Source organism: Lathamus discolor, chromosome 6 (genome assembly GCF_037157495.1).
Source record: "Lathamus discolor isolate bLatDis1 chromosome 6, bLatDis1.hap1, whole genome shotgun sequence".
NCBI classification, from domain to species: Eukaryota; Metazoa; Chordata; class Aves; order Psittaciformes; family Psittacidae; genus Lathamus; species Lathamus discolor.
The window spans coordinates 23,614,779-23,640,837 of NC_088889.1; the positions used below are offsets into that span (position 1 = coordinate 23,614,779).

Below are 26,059 nucleotides of genomic sequence, written 5' to 3' on the forward strand. Positions count from 1 at the left end.
ATTTCTAGGTAATGAATGAAATACTTTTAAAGCAGAATATAATTAGGTTTGGAGAAATTAAATATGACATTCAAATGAGAAAAAGCTTTGGATGAATATGCAGATTTGGGCTGCACATATGCCTAACAAAATCAACGTATTCACTGCAAAGACTAGCTTAAAGATACTCATTTTTCAGCATGGGTACCTCTTACCACCAGGTAAACATTTTGCTGCAGCGCTTAGTTATTACTTTGCAGGTGAAGACATGAACTCTCTGTCTGGTCTTTTGAGTTTGTGACCTTACAAACACAAAGCTATGACTCTCACTGAGGAACACACTAGAGTGAAAAATCAACCAACCAAAAACACCTGCAAAGATCTCCTCCCTTCCCAGACACAAGACAGCCCACAAGCAAGAGTCAAAGGATGTTATTTCACTGAAGAGAAACTAGTTTTAATGTGAAAAGACATTTATTTGATGCCAGGAAACCATGCCACAGTCCAAAAGCTAACTGTGCTAGGACCTGTACAAAAAGCTAATGCCATTTCATGAAGAACAAGACTGGAATCCTTTACTCATGTGACAAAAATCTGTATCTAGTGATGTTGCTCCTAAGGAAATAACAGACACAGTTTCCACAAGCACCCTATGAAGGCTTTAGCAACTAACCCTGCACCCCAAGACAATGAATCTTAACATACATGCATATTTTCACCTAACTCCTCCTTTATTTCTATGAAAAAACAGCACTTTTCCCAAGCTGAAGTTAACAAGCACAGTCCATTTTACAAAAGCGCTCTTGTAAAAAGATGGAGGTACTCAGGAGATTTGGTCAAAAAAGAGGGTGATGATTTGGAGAATAAATAAATAAATAAATGTGTGTGTCATTATCAAGGTATTAATTGTGTTTATTCCAGTAGAGAACAAGGAAGAAAATGTGTCAGGCTCTGTGCTTTAACATGAGTAACACATTGGCCCTACTATGAAGTTCAGAATTTAAGGGGCTGAGGAGAGAAACACAGTAAGGAATGAATCAGCAAATACAATGAATAGGGACAAGAGCATAACAGCAGTGCTACATCTCCTCTCTCATCTCTAGGTGCTGAGAGAGAGTTAATTGAACAGATAGATGAAGGACAGAACTGGATGCTGTGCCAAAGGATTCAAGCAGGGATGACCTTCTTCCTCAACATGCTTGTGGCTGGATGGTGCAAAAGGAAAAAGAAGAGATGGGTCTGGAAAGGCTGAAGCAAAGAAGCGTGGTATCTCATCAGTACTGAACAAACTGCTCATATACCAACACTTGTGGCCCCTGGAGAAGTCGCTTTCACCTCTGTTTCTGCCAGCATCTGTCTCTCATTCATCCTTGAAGATTTCCTCCTCTTCCCTCCCACTGAGGACTGCATGGTTTACCGGCAGGAGGGAGACTCAGCATGGAAACTTGGATTCATAAGGCCCCAACAGCAGAAGTAAGAACAGAAAGAGGAGCAGTGGGAGATGTAGCCTCTCCTGAGGTTAAATGCCAGTGGTGGTATAGCAGCCTGGCCAAGACTATGCAATAGTACCCACCTGAGGCTCAACATATTTATAATTGACAGGGATCAATAATGGATCTACCTCACCCAAGACTTTGTGAGATTTTCTGCATTTCAGTTTGTGTTTTTAATCACAGTTGTAACTGAACTTGTTTCTTGAATGCTTGGTTTTAGGGAACCTGAAATTCTTAGCTGGGCTCTGGAATACTGAGAGATTAATGTTGAAATACATTAATCAGCAGTGTGATGAAAGATCACGAAAATGATACAAAGCTAATTTAGGTAACTGATAACTGTTAAAAGGAAAACTTTATTTCTCACTTAAGTCTCTGTGACAACAACCACAAAAAAAATTCAACCAACCCTGTTCTTTGGTTAAAAAATTGAGGAGAATCAATTTTGCACAGACGAAATATGGATAGGGAATAAGCAATGTACTAATGGATTTTAAAATGTTTTAGCTAGCACATAGCTTCTAAAGCTATAAAACTTCAATTCACTCGAGGCAAAGACAGATTCATGATAAGCAATTTGGGCCTGATCCAACGCACAATGATGTCATTTATGGTGTTGCTGCTGACTTCAAGAACCAAGCCAGCGACAATAACTTTACAACAAAGAAAAAACTGAGTTTTGCTGACCAGTGAGACAGAAGCATCACTGGGAGAGAAGATTTTGGGGGTTATTTCAGATTACTAGGCACTGATTTCTCTCTTCCGAAGACAGTATTTTATTTTCTGGATTCCCCGGTGAAAGTCAGTCTTTATATTTATGAAATACAGATTCACGCTAAAATAAATCCAAGATTTAGATTAAGCTAAATCACAATGTTCATACCCACAGTATGAAATACTGTAATGAAAGCTGCAATCCTGTTCAGTCTAGGTACTTTAGAGAGTATTCATCTGTCCTTATTTAGGTAACTAAATAAGAGAGATGCCTGAGCTTTTCCCCTTGAACTTTCCTCTCTGCTCCCACTGATTTCAGATACCTATCTTAAAATGAAACAAATCATCCTCTGTAGGCAACCATTTCTCTGTGCTGACTTTAAACCTGCAGCACTTAGCAGAGACACAAAACACTAACTTAGACACACCACTCTTGGGGCAGTCATTTCCCAACCTCTTGCATACAGACAGACTGTGGTATGTAGGCATATAATGCTTAAGACTCATACGATGTTCTTCTAAAAAACAGAACTTGAGAAATTAAGCTCCTTCTGAGGTTAGATTGTAACTTACAGAAAACATTTCTTATTTAATCGTACAAAGCATATTAAAGATAAAGGAAACAATACAATTGCCATTGTGTAAGCACTCGGTGCACAAATTTGACTTTAACTCCATTCATAGATGTAAGTTTTTCAAGATCAGCTCAAAACATGTTCAGTTCTGAATTAAAAAAGGAGTTTGGAATGAAAGTACAAAGCCCTGAATTTTGTTGTTTTAAATACCATCTGCTTGACAGCTTATTGCATTTAATCAACATTGCTAATTACAACAAACATTTCACAAACAAAACTAACATCATTTATGTTATAAGACTCTGGAATGGAAAAAAAAAAATTGTTCTGGGCTACTGCTACTTAGATCTGAGTGAAAAAACCTTGTTATTTCAACTTCTGCTCTGAGGAGACCTACAGAATAACAGACTTGCTACAGGTGGAAATATCTATTAAGGACTAGACAAAGACCAACGCACATTTTCTTGAGTTTTGGCCAACAGAGGTTCCTGCTCAGGTGTCCAGACAGAAAGGGGGGTATCACTATCACATCCCTGCTCCCCAGAGGCAGTGGAAAGCCACAGTTACAGCCAGGTGACCAACTCCACCTCTCAACAACCAGCACCACATGCACTTTCTACCCATGGCAAAGATTCAACAGCATTTCACAAACATTTGAAGACCTGTGAGCAGTTACAGAAAGTAGAAAGGTGAAAAACTACCTTATGAAGAACGATGCTGCAGCTGAAGTACCTGCTGAGACCCCAGCTGGAGCAACCATGCTCTGTGAGGCTGCTGAGCCACCTGCTCCTGCAGCATCAGAGTTGTGCTGCCCTGAGCTGATCTGAACACTGGGACCATCTTGGCCACCTTCTGGTGCTGTTTCTGCCTGGAAAAAAAAAAAGAATGAAAACATACATAGAGGTTAATACACTTTCCGAACGGCCATGACAGACAGAAACCTCATGCAGCACTTCCAAATGGAATCTTTGCAAGGATGAAGGCAAAGATTAGCAGCAGCTGAGGAGTATTACATTTGGACAAGTGTGCACAGGTCCTCCTACAGAGAAGGTAAAAACCATGACCACAGCAGATGAGCAGGAAAACACACAGACCATTTGTGATGGGTAATGCACAGTTAAATAGTTTGACAGGCATGAAGAAATGGAAAATGATAAGCAGAACCCTTTTGTTTTACAGTGCTATTTGGGAGCTGGCAGAACTGTTTATCTGGTTCAGTTATAACTGTCAGGAATTATTTTTCAGTGACACATCATCTACAATATCTCTCTGTTTAAGGCGAACTAACCAGTCACATTTGTAACATGTTTCCACATGAATAACCCCAAGAACTAAATTTTCTTAAAAAATGGGGTTTTTTTAAACAAATATACAGCCCTACTTCTCAGTATTATTTATCTCAGCAGCACAAGTGCACAGCAATTTCTTCGCTTGTAAACTGTTCCAGCGGAAGAATAGGAGTGACTGGAGAAGCATCTTCTCCAGCATAATGCATTTGTGGTATCTATGGCAAAGCTGTGGGAGGGTAGGGGAGAGCAAAGGGCAATTGTTTCAGGATTTTGCCAGAATATCAGATACCTGTATTATGAAATTGTGTCATGTTGGTATCTTCATGTTTAGGCCACCAACTCTTTAAGCACGAAGTTCAATTAAGCCCCATCAGTCAAATGCTCATTGACAGTGCTGGGAAGGCCTCCTTTTTGGAGGAACCTGCTCTATGTCTAGGAGTTCTGAAGATTTAATTAAAGGCGACACCACAATAAATATTTGTCAAAAGAGTTAATTGCTTTGCTTTATGCATGATAATATATGATGTTTCTGTCATCTGAAATACTACTTTGACATTTCCAACTAATTAGCTAAAATAAATTCCAGAAAAGGAGACAGCCTTGTAATGAAGCACAAACACAATTAAGTACTTCCTGGGATGCCACCAAACTTTAAATGTTGTGCTGCCGTAGATCATGTTTTACAACTGCAGATACGCAGACATGGTAATAGGACCTTCCCAGTTACATACACACCCTCAATTTTCTCATACACTGACAACCCTGAGTTTTTCTCACGAGAACTGAGACAACCCAGCTATTAGGTACCAAGTAAAATTTAACTCTGTCAAACAAGTGCTGCTCAACTGGCTCATGAAAGGCTGTCTGGAGTTTCATGTAGACTCATTCCCATAGGCTGAGTGCTGAATTCCCAGTTCCCAGCAAAGTCAACAAGAAAAAAGTGCTCCCAGCTCTTTTGAAGGTCTGCTCTTTAAAGGTTAATAGTATTATCAGTATTATGGACTGGCTGACACGCTCTACCATAGACTACTGCACAAAAAGTACTTTTATAGAGCTCTCCTAATTGATCTGTGGCTGAGAGACAGAAGAATATTCACACAGATTAACTTAATCCTAGCAAAACTACCCATGATAGAAGCCTAACTGGAAACTTAACCCTCTGCAAAACCCTTCACTTTATAATACAGATGTCTCATGAGATCAGATTTCTTAGTGATGCAGGGAGAGACCAAGCACTGCTAGAGATCAAGACTGGGACAAAGAAATGGTATGGCATGAACAGATGCTTAATAAAAGGTGAGTTTGTCTGTCCCATCCACAATCTACTGGCAATGACAGCCAGGAACAGAGATGTTTGGGCAAGGATCAGATCTGCTCATGTGGTTAACTGCTTAAAACTAAGTGACAGAGGAATGAGGGCATTGAAGCAGTCAACAAAGCAGATACTTGATCATTAATGAACTGAAGCAACGAATCGTGGTCTTGACCTATATCAGTCACAGAAAGTATATGGCATGGTGGAAAACATGTACACTGGGGGAAGTTCAATGTGACACCTGAGCTTCTGAGTTACACAAACTGACACAAAGTGCTAATAATAAATAGAGCTTACTATGAAATGAGCAATTCACAGAATAAGAAATCTACATCAGACCCTTTGAAGGCAGTGTATGGGGCTCACAAACTGGTACATCATAGGGATGTCACGCAGAGTGGCCAGTGGCATGATGACCAGCAAGAAAAGGAAACCCAACCAGCAATCACTGGCAGGCTAACATCAGTGTTTGAATACTCCCCTGTATTCTGCCAGGAAGACAATCACAACCCTCTCATGTGAGCTGTTGTCTCAGATTAAAAATTACAGGCTTAAGATGAATTCCCATGACATTTTTCCATTCACTTTCAACAGGGGCTATGATAGACAACAGGACTTTGAAACAAAGAAAATAATGTTTAAGCAAAATTTTGAAAAAGGAAGGCAGAAGCAGCAATGTCTTTCTAACCAGTTGTGCTTTAATTAAAGCATAATCTAAATGATGGCATAATCTAAAGCTAAATATGAAATCTGTAGTTAGCATGATATTTGGTTGAATTTTACAGTAAAATATAGCAGATCTGTAAGAACTGACTGGAATTCGTTAACGGATCAATTCCTGTAAAAGCTATTCACATTTGCAATTTCAGCAACGTCTAACATACCTTCTTTTCCACTATTTTGTTTCCGCGAGAACTTAGAAGCCTACAGTTTTAAGAGACAAAAAATTGTGGATATATCAGGCATCTAACTTGAAATATCCAAATCAAACCTGATATTCATATACCAGATGGTTAATACACTTTTCAAACCAACATATCTAAGTTGTTTGCAAATTGCCATTTCTACACTAGATGCTTTTGAGAACTTAAACTGTAACTTCTCAGTAAATTTGGAGGTTTTATTCTCAGTTCCGTAGGTGTATGAAAGGAAGATGAGGGGAAGACAAGGAGAAGGCACTGATTCTTGTAAAGGGGGAAAAAAGTGAACATGTGCAAGATTAAATCATCAGAAGACTACTGCAGAAACAATCTGTATCTTTTTCATTAAGTTCTCAATCACCCAGTTGGCACAGTGGTAACATCAGCTTTTCTAGATAGCGAGAAGCTGAAAAAGCACAAAACAAGTTATTCCAAGTTTAGGATTCATTTCAAGGACTGCTCGTACCACCCAAAGTAACAGGGTTTTCCAGCACAACCATGTTCAGCAATCCCTGAGACAGCTGTGTCTCTCAGCTGATGAGGGGGCCTCAGGTATGATGAAATTTGTGAGTTCCAAGTCAATTTTCCCTTAGGCAGGAAAGCCAAAGACAACTAATGGGACCCTCGTGGCAACTCTGGTTTGTCACACCTTGGTTTTGGTTTGCATTGCTTATAGCTGCTGAAAGGGTATGAATAAGATAAAGGGGCTTTGTTTTTTAAACTAAATGTAGGAATTACTTCATGTACCTCCCTCATCTCAAGCCATGCTCTTGTGGGGATTGCGTGTGAAAAATATAATTTTCTAGAGGAACGGGAGCAACTCTGCATGACTTGAAGTCATGCAAGTCTGCACAGAGAGAACTCCAGTCTGCAGCTGAGAGGGAACTGTGCTTCACCATTTACTAAATTTTTATAAATCACTCATGATCAAATGCAGAAATCACAACTTTGTCACTATAAAGTGTTACTGACTGCACTGAATATTTGAAGTGTCATAGGCCCCCGTAACCCAAGATTAATGTTCATTAATTTTCTAAGCAAAGGTTTGCCAGACAAAAGCCATTAACCCTCTGGAAACCAGCTAATCCTCCACTCTCTCTGAAGTCACACGAAAACTGGTACCAGTAAGAGCACAGGAAGGACAACACTTCAAAATGTCACACCAGGCATTTTGCGCACACAGGAATGACCAACGTCTTGGTACTTCATACCAATGCCTGCATCATGGACAGGAGGGTTTCAGTACCGGGTCCCAGCACCAGTCCTGGGGACATGAGAGCAGAGCTAGACATGCTGTGTTTTGGCCAGCATCATGCACACACAGAGCCGAGGTTGGCAGAGCCACAACAACCAATAACAGCATGAGTTGTTCCCAATTAAAATGTCCAAAGGCTGGGGGAGAGGGCAGGAAGAGATGGAGACAACCCGACATCCTCAGGCTGCAGAAGGGTGCTGGGCAGAGCAGGGGCATCCCCTGCCCCATCCCGATTTCCAGCATGCAGGCTCCCTGCTGTGAACAAATGGCAGGAAACATCTGCCCGGGTTTAAACAAGACAGACTAGTCAAAAATTACATTGTAGAGAAGTTGACCATAGATTAAATTTCCAGGTACACAGTAGACTGCCAGACCATTACCATCTGAAGGACAATTACAACCCTAACAAGTTCTTTGCAAGTTTGAAGTGCAAAGCAAAAAACTAAGCCATAATGTTTCCAGTTCCTGAATATTTCCATTCTCTGGACATTGACCTTTGTCCAGGGATCCTAAAGAGACAAGCTAGCTGCTGCCACTTTGTAACACATGAAAAATCTGTGCCTGGCAACAGGCAAGAAAAACATGGGAATATAAAACTCTAGAGAAAAAAACAGATCAATCCCTGGATAGTGCTGTCATGGCAGAAGAAAACCAGAAGGCTGGACAGAGCTGCAAAAGAAAGCAATAAGATCTGATATCTAAATGTAAGTATCAAGAACAGATTCACAAAAGACACAAAAGTGTCAATGAGTCTGACAACACATCTGTGTAATCGGAGCCAGAACTTCAATACAATTTCTTTAATTTCAAAATATTGGTCTCATAATGAGTGCATTCAACAGGGTTTCAACGGTGAACTGCAGGTGAAGCTCAGGCAAGATTAAACCTGAGTCTGTACTGTGATGCTTTTTTTTTTTATCTTTCCTAAGTTGTTTTTCCCCCTTTCTGACTAGCAGCCAGGCATACGGAATTTTGAGTATGTACTTTAAATCACTATTTTCCTCTCTCAGACAAGAATGACACAGCCAATTAAACTGTAAGAAGTGCTTCATCTAAAGATTTTACAACATATTAAATCCACTGTTTGCATATGATAAAACAATAATTTTCCCCCTAAATGATTCATGCTAAGAGTCTTACAACCTACTGTTACTGACTGGAACAAATGCAACATAAATCTCTGTGGATAATGCTCATACTACATTCCCATAAGCATGAGTAAGTCCTGCACACCTCTTCTGTGTGAAATGTCTCCTCCTGATTGACTAGCATTACATAAAGTTAACAATGCCGCATACATCAGGTTGAAGTTAAACATGTTCTGGGTAAACTTTTTACTGCAATTTGACAATGCTTCTGCCAGGACTCATTATAAGATAACTAGGTCATTTTGTAACTACAATAGACTACTGTAGTCATTTTATAACCTGCAGCTGCGATGCGGTAACAAGTATGCCTAAACCTGTCATTTCAGACTTTATGTGCATCTCCTATTTGATGTAAATCAAAGGCAGAGCATAATATCCCTTCCCCCAAAACACGTTTTCAGCTACAAGAGTTGCTAATGTCTGGCTTTAATTCATTGATCTCTGACGATGAGGCAGAAGAAAAAAAAAAAATCACAGAAGTAGAATTAAATAGAAATAGGAGGGTCTGTCTGCTGTCACAGACTGGAAAGTAGTATCTAGGAGATCCAAAGACAACCTAGGGGCCCTTGCTTTTTGGATGAATATCTGAATTACTAGAACATGTTTGGACCTTCACTACCAAAAATCACTGGCAGTCTGTGCTTCATATGCAGGAAGGAGCTCCTCCTTCAACTGCAGAGCAAATGCACCCAACTGCATCCAGTGCTGATGTCCTTGGCAGAACAACGATGAAGCAGCAGCAGCTTTTTCCCCTCTGACAGGGTCTTGATTTCAGTCCGACCCAGATCCCTCCTAAACCCTATTCCTTGGCCCCTGAAAAATTTATTAAGGTTTTAGGCAGGCCTCCTTCATCTACAACACATCTATTGCTTTCTTCAGCCTGCCCATGCTCTCAGGCTGGAAGGTCTCTGCAACCAGGGGTCTGGTAGTGTAAATAGGCCACCAGGTAGCAATGGACCTATTACTTTACACTTCAGCCACTCGGGACACCAGTGCCAGAAGACAGGTTCCTTCTTCATGACTATTTGATCACCAGTCACACAATCTGCACGTGTAAACCCACCACATGGAAAGTCAGAAGGATATGAAAAAGGCTGTCAAGAAGGACACAGAACCTGTTGCACACACTCTCAAATTGGGACTTTTCACGTGCAGTGGGTGTGAAAAAAAAAACAAAACAAAACCAACAGGTTAGAGAAACTGTTTCTTCTAATGCCTCCAGGCAAGCATCAGAAAGTGTTGCCCAGATCCCTCCCTGGTGACATGTATTACAATAGTTACAGCCGCCAAAACCAAAAAATATAGCTGTGTACTGCTCAGGGTGTTTATTCAAGTGGACAAACATACGGCTGAATCCCTGCTTTTTGTCAGAGGCTGACATAAGCAAGCAAAGGAATTCATTAACAACCTCATAATAATGCAAATTTGTCAGCTTCGGGTTGGGTTTCCTACAAGACAAATGCTTTTCCACTAGGACTGACTTCCACAGGCCAGATGCATCTAACAGCAGCAAAGCACAAGACACATACAGAGCTTTGAATTACGAGAACTTGTATCACCTTCCTGACTCCACAACAAAATTTCTCACCAACTGCAGGCACCTCAAGCAAAAATCTCACTGCGCCTTGATTACTCTATATTCAGCAAAATGGAATAATCATGTTCCCCAGAATTACATTTTATTATCATCATTACATCATTACAGTGATTGACATACAATGTCATTAAATAAAGGCAAAGGTGGATGGAGACTGTCATAGCTAATTTCTATTGCAATTATGCTTGAACTGCTTATATATTTGATCTAACTACATTAAAGAGTACATCCCTTGGGATCAATTTACCTGACAGCTACCACATGCAAGGCACCCATTGACTAGTACCTCACTTGAAGAGGTACAAGCCATTGTTATCTTGAGGGAAAACTGGGTCTTCAGTACACCTAAATCTAGAGAACAAGATTCAGTTACAGGCAAGCTCATGAAGCAGCATTAAGTTTGAAGACACAGGGACAACTCTCAACTATATGTGATCACTGTTGAAGGGCACTGAAGTCCCAAATCAGGGACAGAGCTGTGCAGATGCTGCTCTTTTTTTCTTGTGACTGTTCCCTGCTGACCTGCTGCTTACTCCCCATGTGAGAACCAATAACCCAGACACAGTCATGATTCACCAAGACTGGAGTGAAGTCTGCAAGTCTATAGATGTCCCAAAGCATTTTCAAGTAGCCAAATGCCATGGCAGTAATGAGGAACTCCAGAAGAATTTCCCAAATGTGAGTGGGAAAAGAAGCATCAGGTGAGATTTAACATAGATACGACAGTGTATTTAGGGGGAAATAACCTAAGTGAATCCTAAACAGTGCTAAACTCGGAACTTGCAGTTACAACTTAGAAGACCTAAGGGTCATCAACAGTCCCCCTGAAATCAAGCAACAAAGAACTCAATCACGAAATGAAGCAGCCAAACAAAAAGGCAGAGCACGAAGAACAAGGAGCATATCCACATATTGACTACCAGGTGCATCTCAAGAGAGGGCTAGTGGAGTAAGGGAAATGACAGAGACAAGCAAGTAAACAATCAAGAAGATGGAGCAGCTGCACCAGGAAGAGAGATGATGGAGAGGGGAAAGATAAGGGGGGCTTAACCGAGCTTTACAAAGTCGTGGAGGTGGTGGGTAAGCTGAAAGAAAGTGAGTACTTCTTTGCACTGGAATAATGAACTTGTGAAACCTGCTGACATATGAGGCTGTGAAGGGAGAGAGCATCAGCAGAGTCAGATACGGATTAGATTAATTCCTGGACAGAAGGTCCATAAACAGATACTAAAAGGAACAGACAGGGACGTGTCCCTGAGACTTTCCCAACTGTGCACACTGGGGAGTATGAGCAGACTGCACTAAACAGCCAAGTTCCACAGATCTCCCTAAACACCATTTCCAGCTCAACTGCTGGAGACAGCCCTGGGCTAGATAGGCTGGCTGAGACCCACTAGGATATGTCTAATGTTCTTACCATTCCCATACAATCTTTTCACTAGAGACTTCCTTAGCTTAACTAATAACAGGAAGTTCTGCTATTCCCATAGGCCCCCATGAGTACTTCAGAGTCATCAGTAGAGGATGGTGATACCCAGGGACGTCTACACAGCTACTCTGAATGAACCAACTAAACACAGATGCTTCCCATGCCAGGCATCACAAGGGCCACTCTCCCTTTCTTCATTCTTTTACTTCCATCTCCTCCCACACAACAGCCAACTGCCCTGCCCAGCTTTATCACTATCACAGAAGCGGCAGGGGGCAGTTCTGAACAGCAAATTCATTACTTTTGCCCAACAACACCAAAACTACAGCAATGGTTTCCTGTCTACAGCACCTTTCAAACACTTCCTTCAACTAAGGTATCAGAAAAGACCAAACTCATCCAGTTTTGAGATAGTGGCAGCTCTGCAAAACCAGAGGAATTAGCTCAGAAGTGTTTGGGCACCAAGCAAAAGTAGTAATAATAGGCAGCTTTGGAAAATGTCTAACTACATCAGTTACAGATTCACTTCCTTAGTAGTGTTTCACGCTTGAATCTCACAAGTTCTACTTTCACATTCAAAGTAAACCTCTAATTATTGATCCTTTGTTACACTGGGACATTACCTCATCATAGTTTTAAAGTTCTATTTATACATCTAAATCTCATCATTGATTACAGTGACTGCATTATTATAAATCCATTAGCTCCCCAACAATGAAATAAAACCAATAATGAATGTAAAAGGGGAAAAAATAATTTCAGTGCATACATTAATGTCATTTCAAGTAGTGCTATTTTGTACACCATCTCTAACAAAACTGTGTCACATCATTAGCAATAATGTGAAAAATCTTTTTCAATTAACAGAGCTGATTTGACACTACGTTCAGTAAAATGGCAATCCATTCTATTAAACACACACATATGAAATACTTGAAACATCTATGAAGTCTATCTACACATCATAAGTTCTCTCCGAAGTGCTGAAACTGAAGAGTAGATCCATTTTCTATTGATGCTTTTTAAGCCTCCTTTCAGAAACTACCACCCAAGGCATTTCAGTGGTTCTAGTTGCAAGTAACAAAGAGCATCAATATGTGCCCCATGCTCAGCCACTCATGCCACGAAAGAACAGGAGATGCTTTCGGCAACGCTCACACTGTGCACACAGCTTGACTACCTGCAGGCCCATGACCGCAGCATGCCATCATTCCAGTACCTAGCCTATGGTGCAAATGTTAAAAACACTTTTCCCAAAAAAACGTACAACGTTCAATCTTATTTCGCACAAACAGGACAACTGAGCAATACACATCTGCATCCAGCTGCGCAAGTCTGTTCCTTCCATGGGGCATAGAGACCACTCCAAAAGACTTTCTCTTCACCAGCTTGCAGACAGCTAAGGTCTCAGGTCAGCCTGAATTTATCTGGTTTCCCTGCTGCACTAACCTCTGAAACCAAATGGCATTGTTCAGCTGCAGCCTATCCTTAACAATCAACATAGCCAGTGCAGATAAACAGCAACCTCATAAAAGCACTTCTACACTGGATATCTGGAGTCTGTCTCAAATGTCAGAGAGATGTCTACAACCAAAAAGTATGAGCCTACTTGTAAGGTGATTTCTAACATTGGGTGGTGTGGGATGCATTGATTAAGTCAGTTCACTGAAGAATTCAAAGTGGAGCACATGTGCAGTATAACTGGACCAGCAACAAGCAAAAGAGCTGAAGGGAACTAATTGAATAGAAAAGGCCATCCTTTAAAAACCAGTTTGAAGGCAAGAGTAGAAAATGTAAATATTCTGGATAAAAAAAGGAGGGGATTTTTCATCCTAGTGTAGCTTATGATACACTTGCTAGACGACAGAATGACCTGTGGGTCAAAGGTAAATCCAGTGGATTATCATTTTCACATAATCTCTGAAGTGTGCTTGTCTTAAATCTACTTCTGATGAGTACAGGTGAAGTCTGGGCCAACATTCTTTATTACTGCCTATTGACTTCAGTTGTCAACAACGGCGAGTATGGACTTGTGGTCCCTGTGAGAGCTGTAATAACAACTGTTTAGCCTAGAGGGGTGAAGGATCAAAAGAGCTGCTTTCAGGTGATAATCTGAGCCACAAGAGGGTCTGAGTCCTACTTATAGTTATTCTGTTGCACAACTATAAACCCAATATTATGGCCGAAGTGTCAAATAAAGACATGCAATCCACACCCTCACCTAAGAAAACATTCATCTCCATCTTGTAGCCAATACCCTTGCTGTCAACTCTTCACATTTTTCCTAAATCACTCTGATACCTGGGAATATATTAAAAAGCAAGCTCATTTTCAACTTCAGCATCCTACACTGGGGGAAATCTAGCAGAAGAGAACACTAAGACCTTAGCAGCTACAGATAAAAAAAATCAGCCCTCTGTTTTATATGTGTCTGAATTTCCAACCCAGCCTGCTACCTGGCTGCTGGAGCAGGTCTTGCTGACTTCAAATGCATGGCACTGGTATGCACAGCATCATCCTCCCACATCACACCCCTCCCTCTGAATTTGCTAAGGCAGAAAACTGCAATGCAAGGCATTACTGCCCAGCTGCGATGCGAAAGCCTCAGGAAAAGGTCTTTTCCATGGGGACTAGAAATTAGGCTGGTATGAGAAAGCATTTAGGAACTTGGATCAAAAAAGTTCCTTCCACTGTTGAGACTTGTTACGGAGAGTGACTCTGGAGATTATTATTTCTTTTTGCCAACTCCTTTCCTTTATGTACTTCCTCTACAAAAGCGGTAACACCAAAACCACTAAAGCTGAACAGAAAGCAGAACAACCTCTATGCAGCCCCAGCCCTGCCACCTGTCTGAGGTTGGCTACGAACTTCTGCAGAATCAAGATGTTATTCATGGAGTATGAGAAATGTCCCAAAGCTTGCAGTCATTCAGATGTCTCAGACATGATTTATGGTCAAAGCACTGTATTTTAATTGTTTCGTTACAAACTGTATTTCATGCACTGTATTAATAAAAGGTCACTGAGAAAGCTATCAAGAGGATTTTAAAAATTAATTTTAAAATCCATTTGGAATGACAGTTATCAAAGTAAAAAATGCTGGAAAATAAATCTTGTCATTCTTTTGATTTCCACAGTCAGCTTTTTATTGCATCTTTTAAGCAAAATGTAAGTCATCCTTGCTATAAACACAGAGAATTTAATGAAAGTAAACAGAGGCTGAACTACCCTCAGATAAATCCATCTGGTTTAGATTAGTGCAAGCAGAAGGCATTCCTAGGAACTAGAGATTTCTCACATAAAAACAAACACAACTCCTTTAATTTTAAAGTACATGCACCCACTTGCACATGCTGCAGGTGAACCCTCCCTCTCCGAACCAGGCCATAAACTTATTCGTAACTTTAAATGTATCAAAATTTTCTGGGACATACATTGTCTTTGGACAAATTTACAATTTTAAATAAATATGCTTTAAAAGTTTCACTTGAGTCACTGTCTGTTTTCCAGTGCCCAACTTTTCCAGTTTCCTAATGGTGCATTTTTAAATATATTTCTAAAACAACTTAGAAACTCATAAAGGTTCGCAGAGCCAAAATATTCTGCCTTAGAATCAGTACCAGTTGTATATATTCAAATTAGAAACACAGCATGTCAAGGATTTAGTTTTGCATAAGATGAAAAAAAAAGCAATTTGCTAAACAAGCTCTATTTCACTGTGATACTTTTATAGCACATGGCATGGCAACTTTACCACCTTTATGCAGTACGTAACAGTGCATGCTAGTAACAGTCGACTGAAGGCATACAGTAAGACCTCTTTTTTTCCATAATACACACAGATAATTCTAGAAGGTGTACAAGGTATTTTCAGTGGTTTTAACGTTCTGCCTCTCAGCCAGATTCCAACACATCTAGGAAGCCTGAACTCTCCTCACTCCTCTGCTTCTATGTTAGACTAAGTGGCCATGCTGAGCACTGCTAACATGTTTCTCGATTTGAGTAGTAATCTTATATTCATTTGTCAGGTCTACAATTAAAAACATCAATATAAAACTATTTATTAAAGTTGGCCACAACAAATCAGCTGTCTTACCCAGAGTTACACCAGCTCCCCCTGCTACAGAGCTTGCTGCCTGGTCAGACTGCTGACCATCTGGTCACCACTGCTACTGGGGATTATATTTTGTAATTTTTCACAACAGGCCACTTGGGTAAAGCAGCTGATTACATCTTCACCTTTTGCACTTTCATTGCAATCCTAGTCTTCCCCTCCCTGGACCTTCCTCCTTAATTACTGTTCCTCTTCACAGCTCCCGAAGCCCACAGTTATTATTTTGGTTTGAGCAGCACCCACGCTATGCTTTAAAGACATATCCCAGTTCAAAAAATTTATAATCTATATAATGGATTTCACACTTGAACTCCAAACATATATTAAACATTTACGATGTCCTGCACTTCTGACCCCCAACATTCAGCCCAGAAGTGTTTTTGCAACCGTGACATTATGAGGTAATATATGCGAGGCTGGGGAGGAAAATGAGAAGAGCAGAAATCATGTTGTATTTTTAATCTCTGCACCTAATTCCACTACCACCACTATTAAAACTAATAATAAATTAAAAAAAAACATGGATCCTGGAGAAATATTTCTAGGTATGAGGTCTCTGAGGTTTGACAGCCATACTCTGGGGGTGTATTTTCATGTCCACAAAGCACTGAACACATGGCATCCTGTGTCAGCCACCCAGGCAAAGGTTTGCTCCACTTTCATCCACCTGGGCTCTGCCAGCACCAGCAGAAAGCCACAGGCACCTTCATCAGACAAGGCAAGCCAAGATGGACATCCAAAATGAGAAGGACAAAGCACCCTTGGAGGTGCCTATTGCTCTCCCACAACTACAAAGGAAGACTCAGTAATTAGTTTAGAATAAACACCCGCCTTTCTGGTGGCTGAAAATAGTTCAGATGAAGCCCAGCCTTTACCTGCGTCCATCTTCCCATCTTTAGGAAACTAATCATGCTCAAACTTTGTATGCAGCACTGAGTTAAATCACTGAGAGGTAAGGCGTTTGGTTAACAGCTTCCCACCAGGGAGTTTGACACTTGTTTCAAGACCCCCACTAGGAGTCTTTCCTTTGGTAAGGAAACAAGGCAAAAGTACAGATTCCCAGTGAAGCATGTATTTACGGGATGGTAAAAATAACTTGTATAACAACTGAAACCGTAAACTCCCCAGGAAAAAGGCCACCTTTTTCTTCTGCATTTGTACAGCACCTTGCATAAATGGGGACTGAAGACTCCAAGACGCAGTCACATTACACACAACAAACAGGACATTCAATGCTGTCCTTTCTGCTGCAATTCTTCTTCTTCTTGCTCCAGAATTCCTCTAGCCAGATCAGCTTTGCCCCATAAGAAGATGGGACTCGTTACTGAAGACAGACAGCTCTGAAACTATGCATATCCATAGCTCTCTCCTGGCTTAATCTTAAACCTAAGCCCTGTCTCCAACTTGTTAGAATCATAGAACAGTTAGGGTTGGAAAAGACCTCAAGATCATCTAGTTCCAACCCCCCTGCCATGGGTAGGGACACCTCAACCTAGACTAAGTCACCCAAGATTCTGACCAACCTGGCCTTGAACATCGCCAGGGATGGAACAATTACCACTTCTTTGGGCAACCCATTCCAGTGCCTCACCACCCTAACAGGAAAGAATTTCCTCCTTATATCCAATCTAAACTTCCCCTGTTTAAGTTTTAATCCGTTACCCCTTGTCCTGTCACTACAGTCCCTGACGAAGAGTCCCTCCCCAGCATCCCTATAGGCCCCCTTCAGGTACTGGAAGGCTGCTGTGAGGTCTCCATGCAGCCTTCTCTTCTCCAGGCTGAACAGCCCCAACTTCCTCAGCCTGTCTTCATACGGGAGGTGCTCCAGTCCCCTGATCATTGTCGTGGCCCTCCTCTGGACTTGTTCCAGCAGTTCCATGTCCTTTTTATGTTGAGGACACCAGAACTGCACACAATGCTCCAGGTGAGGTCTCACAAGAGCAGAGGAGAGAGGCAGGATTACCTCCTTTGACCTGCTGGTCACGCTCCTTTTGATGCAGCCCAGGATACGGTTGGCTTTCTGAGCTGCGAGCGCACACTGAAGCCGGCTCATGTTCATTTTCTCATCAACATCCCCAAGTCCTTCTCCACAGGCCTGATCTGAATCTCTTCTCTGCACAACCTGTAGCTGTGCCTGTGACTGCCCCAACCCAGGTGTAGGACCTTGCGCTTGTCTTGGTTGAACTTCATGAGGTTGGGAGTGACCCACCTCTCAAGCATTGTCTCTGGATGGCATCCCTTCCCTCCAGAGTATCTACTGAACCACACAGCTTCAGAAAAGAACAGCCCAAATCATCTATCTTACCTAGGTTAAAAAAAGAAAAAAAAAGTAAACTTTTCTAACAGGAAAGGAAGTTCAGACTTGAAAACCAACGGAAGTCAGGGAACCCCAGTCTGCAAAATTGTAAGATGAGGCAAGATGAGCATTGGACAAGGATGCCCTGCAGTGGATCCAGTCCTAGGCAAGGACTGTACTAGCTGATTCCTGGAATTACTCCAATCCTATTTCCTTCACACCTGTGATTCCTCAAGGGAAAAAGCACAGGGAAGCACTTTCTGCCTCACCCACCCAAATAGCTTCATCAGACGCAAGGCTTTTAATAATACAAGAGACAGTAGAGTTCAGAGAGGCACAGAAAGCACAGTCTGGGAAGAGATGCACAACACTGTCTTCACTAACCACATTTGGGCTTAAATGAATGAAATAAAAAGAAAAGGGAAAAAAAAAGGAAAAGAAAAAAGAAAACAGCGGAAGCCTAGTGCCTCTCCAAAAACTGCTTCTAAATCTGAACTGTCCTTGCAGATGCCTGGATCACATCCAAGCAGCCTCCAACACTCACAGTCTAACAGTGTTTGTCCTTTCATTAAAGGTCATTGTTTTCCAGGCTACTGAGCTTCTTTGCACATTTCTAGATCACACTTAAGCTCTGTTGCATTATACATATTTTTCCTTCACAGGGGTTAAATGAGGCAACTCAGTTTTATCTTAGAATAATGCAGTGGTTAGGGAAAACCACATCTATCAGTCAGCATCATTAAGGAGGAAGAAATCTGGAGCTGTCTGTTAGTGAATTATTCAAGACAAGAATGAGGGCAGACAAGGAATGAGCAGAGAAATGGAAATACTTTTGCTTTCAGAGAGTATAGGCTTCTTAATCCAGTGGCTGTCCCACATTTTTTCTACATTTCTGCAATATACACAGAATTTAAAAAGATAGTATCAAATGCCTTACATCACCCAAATCAATCCCTAATACATGGAGCAGCATTTTAGAGAAAAGCACTAATAGCAGCAGTTCCTATAAACTATGAAGAGCTGAATGGGCCAGTTTTTTCTCTTTTCCCTTTTTCTCTTTTATTAGAGAGAGAGAGCTGCTATTAATGGAGATTCACTGGATTTAAATGGGAACCTCTCAAACGCGAGATATATGCGCACTTACAAACTTCCATTTAAGAAAGAAGTATGGTCAGAAGGTATTATGTCTCCAGGCCTTTTCTGGAAGGAAACAGTCACCCTATAAAAGTAACATTACACAGCAGCACTCTTAAATATTTATCTCTGACAATCTGGGAGCTCAACCAGCTGCAGCAACCAAGCAATATTAGGTAGTGTTTATGTGTAACAGCACATAAGGCATTATGTTAAATTTAAAGCTATCTAGCATCAACATACCTGGTCTTGCAAGATCTGCCAGAACATCTTTAAATTAAAACCATTACTTCTATTTGTACACATTTCATCATTACTCACACTACCCTGTTTCCTTTCAGAAATTCCTAAATTCCATTTAGGAATAAGTCTTAGTCAAAACCCACCACTACATCCTTCCTCTTAGCATGGTTCCATAGATAGTCAGAAATCTGTAATGAACTTTGATTTTAAAGGTAACACACATCTCTACAAAGCTTTTTCATTTCCCATGAAAGTTCTTAACATATACACAGAATACAGGAAATTGATATCAATGCTTAAAATCCACGTGCAATACATTCACGAGCCTTTGGCTCTGAAGAAACCTTCTGAACACCCTTCCTTACAGCAAACTGTCCTGCAGCATGTCTAAGCTGAAGATTAATGCCTTCCATCACAGACTATCAATAGCAACTGTTGAAATGAACACAGCCTTCAAAGTTCAGGGCTAAACTTGAGGGACAAATTCATCTTTGATATAACCCCATGAAGTTCCCAGAGTTTCATGTGTGACAATCTTGGCCTTTTAGGTTTTCCTAAAAGAGTCACCAGGTATGTGACAGTCTAATAGTATCATTCATATACATGAAGCTAAAACAGGTGCTAAAACATCTGAGGAAAGGATATCACCATCTGAGGTAAGCAAGCAAATTCCTTGTGACATCTAACACAACATTGTTCAAAGCTCTTTTCCAGCTCTTCAGCTCTTGAAGCATGGTTTAGAATACCATTAGCTGATCCCCTCTAAGATAAATATGTATATATCTCAAATTTTATCTTTATCTCTGTATATCCACACACACGTAAATACAACTCAAACATCTGAATTATTGCTACTTACTAGGCAAGCCTGAGGCAGGAAGCTGTTCACCCTAGAGATACTCCACATGCCCTCAAGGTACTGCTGAGCTTGGATGGTGACGGAACTCAGAGCTCCACTGAGACCGCTGGGGGCCACTGTGACTTGAACACTGGAGTTTGGAAAACTGCCTGTGCCTTGAGACCATCCAAGTCCCTTCTTCCTCTCTGCCCCAGGGAAGAGATTCATCGGCTTTCCAGGCTGCCTGCCCACCTGCCCAGCAATGAGCGGCAGGTCTCTCTGGGATGAGAGCGTGACCATCCTGGGTACCATGCTGGTCATTGCCCCGGTGCCAGGCGGGATGTCGGGCATTTCTGCGTAGCTGGTTTGATTGAGGGTTTGCATCATCTGAATGGCTTCCTGCTTCAGCTGATTCAAATGGGTGGCACAAGTTTCGCATCTGCTCTCTCCTTCATTCCTGTTTTTCTGTAAATAGTCAGGCACTTGAAGCTTGTCAAAAATTAAAGCTGATAATTGTGGGTCCTAAAGAAGTGAGGAAAGGCAAAAAAACATACCAAGTTAGAACAACAGAGGAAATAAGAAGAAAGAAAAAGGCAAAAGTTCTCTGTGGTCTGCTCTCCACCCATGGAAGTACTTAACATCTATTCTGGTAGTTCTCAGCCTTCCCACTCCCCAAATACCCTAAAAGACTTGCAGGTTACAGTGGATTAATAAATCATAAGTGAATTCATTTGTATTAGACCCAGCATGAAAATTATCATCAGAATTAAACAGTGCAGCTGTGGTGTGCTTGATAACAATTCATTCTTCTAATTAACTCTCCTTTGGAGACATCTAATGTGCCTGCGTTTCCCATGCTCAGGAACAACGTTAGTTGAGATGCTGTACCTATCAATATCACAATGAGTTTCAAAGGCATACCACCACCTTAAACCCAGGAAAATTAAGACTCGAAAGCATTTGAAAAAATTAGTGCGTGACCTGGTAAACATTTTGTTGTCCTCACCCTCAGAAATTATTAATCAAGTGGCATAAAAAACAGTTTACATGGTGCTGCCCACAGCTGGCTCCTCTGCTAGCAAGGACTGTTATTTCTGATCTTTGCAACCCAGATGGTTGCAGTATTCCCTTATGCTACAGTTGCTTTGATGAGAAATAGATTTGAGCCTACAGCCATGTATGAAGGTGTGACAATGTGCACACTGAGAAGCTGATTTAAAAGCAACACCTATTTTGTTTCCACAGAGTAACTCCCCCCGCTCCCTGCCACAAGCTCATTTTAAGGCTGCCCAGACATTTTAAAACTCAGCTGTCTGTTCAGAGATAGGTATTTCTACCTCCTGAAATGCACAAATGCCTTCCTATCCCAAGCCTGCTACTGTAAAGATTAGTCAAGAGATTAAATCCAGCCCTGTTGTAAATCTGCTATCAAGAGTAATGCTGTGCAGTAAAACTGACCCAACTTCACACACTCTCATTGAGTTCTCTAAACAATTAAGGTTTTAATGAAATCACAGCACAGCCAAAGGTTTATTTGTATAATTATTTTAAATTAAAGTATTTAATTTGCTGGTTAATAATGATAGCACACAAAGCTAGCAATGCAGCCATCCAACATATGCTGGGGGTATCCCCAGATCAGTACTCGTTCTTAAAAAATGTATTACTTTATGCCAAGCTGCAACTGCTCTCTAGGAAACTAATGTCCTATTGGAAAACTAGCTAATTCTGGTTTTAATTACAACACACATCAATAAAACTCTTTTAAGTCTTGGCACTACTACTTTGGCTTTGCTCATTCTTTTTCAACTGCACTATTTCCCTTTGCTGTGAACTCAAAGTCCTAAAACACAGCATAACTTCTGCAGCAGCAGCACAAGCAAATTTCTCATTTTCAGCTGCTGGACTGCTCCTGCAATAGTTTGTAATCTATCTCACAAGACACTGTACAGTGTCGATAGAAACCATTCAGAGTATACCCAGTATCGCATCATTCTGCACCCAAAAGCCATTAACAAAAGTTGCTCTTTATGCAATAATCTAAATTATTGTTTATTTATTGACTTAGAAAAAGAAAATGCTCTTCAGGCTAAGGAGAGCTACTCCTGCTGCTGACTGAACAATAAATTGCATTCACATTAGTGGACCAGTTTACAAAATCAAGTGAAAGACATTGGTTCATTTTTATCTCTTTCATTGAGGTTTAGACCCTTTGAAGTTACACCATTTGCTTACCCTCATAAGCAAGAAAATTCTTTCCCTCCAAACCCCCCAGAAGGTAACTAAATTAGCAGATATTAGTCAGGAAAAAAAGTAATATTTTAGAAATGTTTTTCTAACCTTTCAGGAGAAATTGCTACTGGTTAGACTTAAAATACAGAAAGACTTAGCGCTGCAAGCACTATTAAGCCTCCGGCAAACCAAAGGCCATGCAGTCTATCTCCCAAGAAAAACAAACAGCACCATGCTCTGCAGAAACCTTCCCAAAGGAGAGCCCCCCCCCAAGCAAATTCTTGCCAAGGCTGACACACAGCATCTATTCAAACAGACCCAGAAAAAAGCACCTTCCAGCACCGGGTGCCCCGTCCACAGCCAGGCACATCCCTGGGCTCCTTTGATTCAAGCTGGGCACTCAAGGAAGCACCTGCAGGTCTCAACTGCATGAGCCTCATCTGGAAGTGTTTAAATTGCTATCAAATGTCAAAAGTTTCAAATAAGCAATTAAAGCGAATTACTAGGTGAAACAGGCTTCTCATTTAAAAGAAACAACTTCTTTTGATGTAGGGAAAATTAATGACCCCAATTCTAGCTCCATAAACACGGTTTACAGTGTAAGGCACATCAGAGTCAGGCCCATCTTGCAGTTAAGAGGAAATCGAGCGGATGCCATATTAAGCAAGGGAACAAACAAAACAAGGTATTTAGAAAATTACACAGAGCTAACCATATAAGCATGCAGTATCACAGATTTAAACCTTCTTATTTATAGTTTGGGTTTGTCTTTTGGTTTCAATTTTTTGGGGGTTTTATGAAATAAAAAAAAAAGCATCTCATTTCCAGTGCTCATATTTTGCCAAACGTTTGCAAGGAACCTTTCAACCTACTCATCCAGCCTCTGTGATCCCCAGGTTTGAGTCTGCGGTCATCCTCCTCCAGCACCTCACCCCAGGCCCAGCTGTACGGTTAGATTACTTTTATTTTTCCACTCCGTGTGACAAAAACACCTGGCTAATGGTTGGGCGTGAAGGGCAGAGGAAACACAAGTTACTGTTAAAAACATTAACCATGACTTAAAAGTTAAGCCAGCCCCATTAAAGAGGTTTTACTACCCAGTGACAATGCCTGGTCCCAGGGAGGTCCCACTTCAGCGGCTCAAGCCCTAACAAGGCTAAGGTGGAAGTTACACTCTCATGTTTTACAGAGGGAAGAAATAAAACTTGAGTGACCAAATGTGTTAGAGGCACACAAGGGAAGGGGGAAGCAGCTAAAACCACCCTTGTTACAGCTCCACTGGCAGAGAGGAAGCCAGACAAAGGGCTGCAAAAGTTGCTGGGGGAACTGGCACAAAAATTAAATACACAACATTCATGCTTCTATGCCAAACAGTGCTCCAAAACCAGGTTAGTCTACTGTCCTACAAAGATGACTCCTTTATTCCTCCAGAGCATAAACTATGCTGCCTTTGTCACACCTACTTTCCAAATACTGTTCTTGCTTTCTGAGCAAGCAGGATAAGCAAAATACTGTGATGTTGTAGCATCCACAGCTTCCCTTCCCACTCCAGAAACCAAAACCCTCATTTCAGTCTCAGCTCATTAAACTTCTACATACAAATTTTAGATATTCAAACCACAGACTGTTAGAAGGGCAAAATAAATGGTCCCTCTAGGGACAACTGCACTGAGGAGCCCAGCAGCCCCCAGAGAGGTTAAGGCATGAAATAATTACATGCACTTATATGAGGAAGAATTTCCTGGAACACCTAAATTTACCGCTGGTTTTCAGCAAGTGCTTCTTACAGACACAAGCAAGTTTGCAAACTGCTGCTGGGAGATTAAACACACATGTGCAAACTGCCCACACCGGGAAGGCACACAGACATGGTCTTGCATTTCTTTCCGAGCTCAACCGGACAGGATGGTAAATTTGGAAAACGAGAACTGTGCTACCTCTAGAACAAACAGCACAACACCCACTTAGTTTAACACCAGCTGCATTTAGCCTGGAGATTGCCTTCAGGCTTAATCTGAAACCTGGAGTGGCGGGGAGGGGAAGGAAAATAAAGTGGAGGGAAAAAAAGAAAACTCACATGAAAACAACCCACAAAAGTAATTTAATTCCCGTTTCCCTTCCTGATGTATACATAGATACCTCCACTTCTGCTGCCTCACCCTGAAATCAAGCGAGGACCAACCAGGGTTTCAGCAATTCAGGTAAAATTGATATGCTGCTGCATGTGGGGCACACAAGCAAAACCCACATCTCAACTGTAAAATACTGTATCCTGAGACCACTGCCCTTGAAACTACTGACAGACTCAAAGCAACTGGGATGTGGCCAAAGGCCAACATCTCTGAAAAGTCCCGCTACAGCTTAGGCACCAAAGTCATAGCCAGATTTGCAAAGCATGCAACACCAAATGAACTCTTTCAAAATCCTCAAGTAGTCTGTCAGTGATACTGAACTTAAAAAAATTACATTCTTTTGAAATTTTAGCTCAGTCTGTAATTTCCTAAGTATTCAAAGTTTGCAGTTAGATCTTTCACTTAATTAACAAGGAGTAAGATTGTTTTTTCCATTGCACAAGAAAAACAAAGTTACAAGCTTTAAATCTTACCTGCAGCCACTGGCTTCTAACTCCCAAACTAAGAGGAGAGGACACAAAAAGCATCTGGATTCTCACTTAAGAAGTCCCTGAAGTAATACCCACCCATCTGTAACCTAATCCCTTCAGCAAGGAACTATCCACAGAGTGCGAACAAACGATGATGAACAAATGATGAAAAGTCGAACTGCCAACAACTGTCCTCAGTTGTTGCAGTTGTCCTGCAGCTCTGTCTGGCACTATTTTCTGCAGTGTGACTGGAGCAGTATTTGAATAAATGAATTAAATTTTTGACATAAAGGTAATTAAAAAGAAAAAACTAAGAACTGTCACATTGGAATATATACTTAAATACAAACCTAGGTAAACAACATTTTTAAAGGATGCTTTGGGAGAAAGGAAGGTACTTTCCCAGTGCAAAAGAATCAATATTAATGATTTTTCATCCTGATTGTCTTTCCAGATTTCTGCCATGCTGCTTACAGATTAGTTATCCTACATGACATTGTGAAATATCCACTAATGCCTTTTATATTGACAAATACTTTGAAAGCTGACGCTTCCTTTCAATTATACAGCAGTCACTGTCAGAAATAGAGAAGAACGTACTATACACAGCGAACCAGAGATTGCTCAATGTAATCAAGGGGAAAAACATTAAAAAAGTAAAGCTCTAATGCTTAATTTCGCTTTTTTTTAAAGAACCCAGTAGCTGACTGTCTCAAGGGAGAGAAAATATGAGCTGTGAGTCTTCGAGTAACCCATGTTGTGAATTCATTCAGTTACTGACTCATCAGAATATAAACAATCAAGGAAAAACAAACACACAAAGGTTGAGGGGCAGGAGGGAAACACCACAAAACCAAATTCCCCAGGAGTCCCATCTCCTGAGGGTT

General features: G+C 41.0%; 1 protein-coding gene across 1 annotated transcript in view; it reads right to left on the reverse strand.

The window, feature by feature from the left end:
- KIF26A (kinesin family member 26A) overlaps window positions 1-26,059 on the reverse strand; it is a 102,105-nt gene that overhangs the window by 47,958 nt on the left and 28,088 nt on the right. Inside the window, exons 3-4 of the mRNA XM_065685411.1 lie at window positions 20,360-20,860; window positions 3,463-3,629 (exon numbers count right to left, since the gene is read on the reverse strand). Coding sequence (XP_065541483.1) covers window positions 3,463-3,629; window positions 20,360-20,860 — 668 coding nt within the window. The remainder of the gene's footprint in view (window positions 1-3,462; window positions 3,630-20,359; window positions 20,861-26,059) is intronic.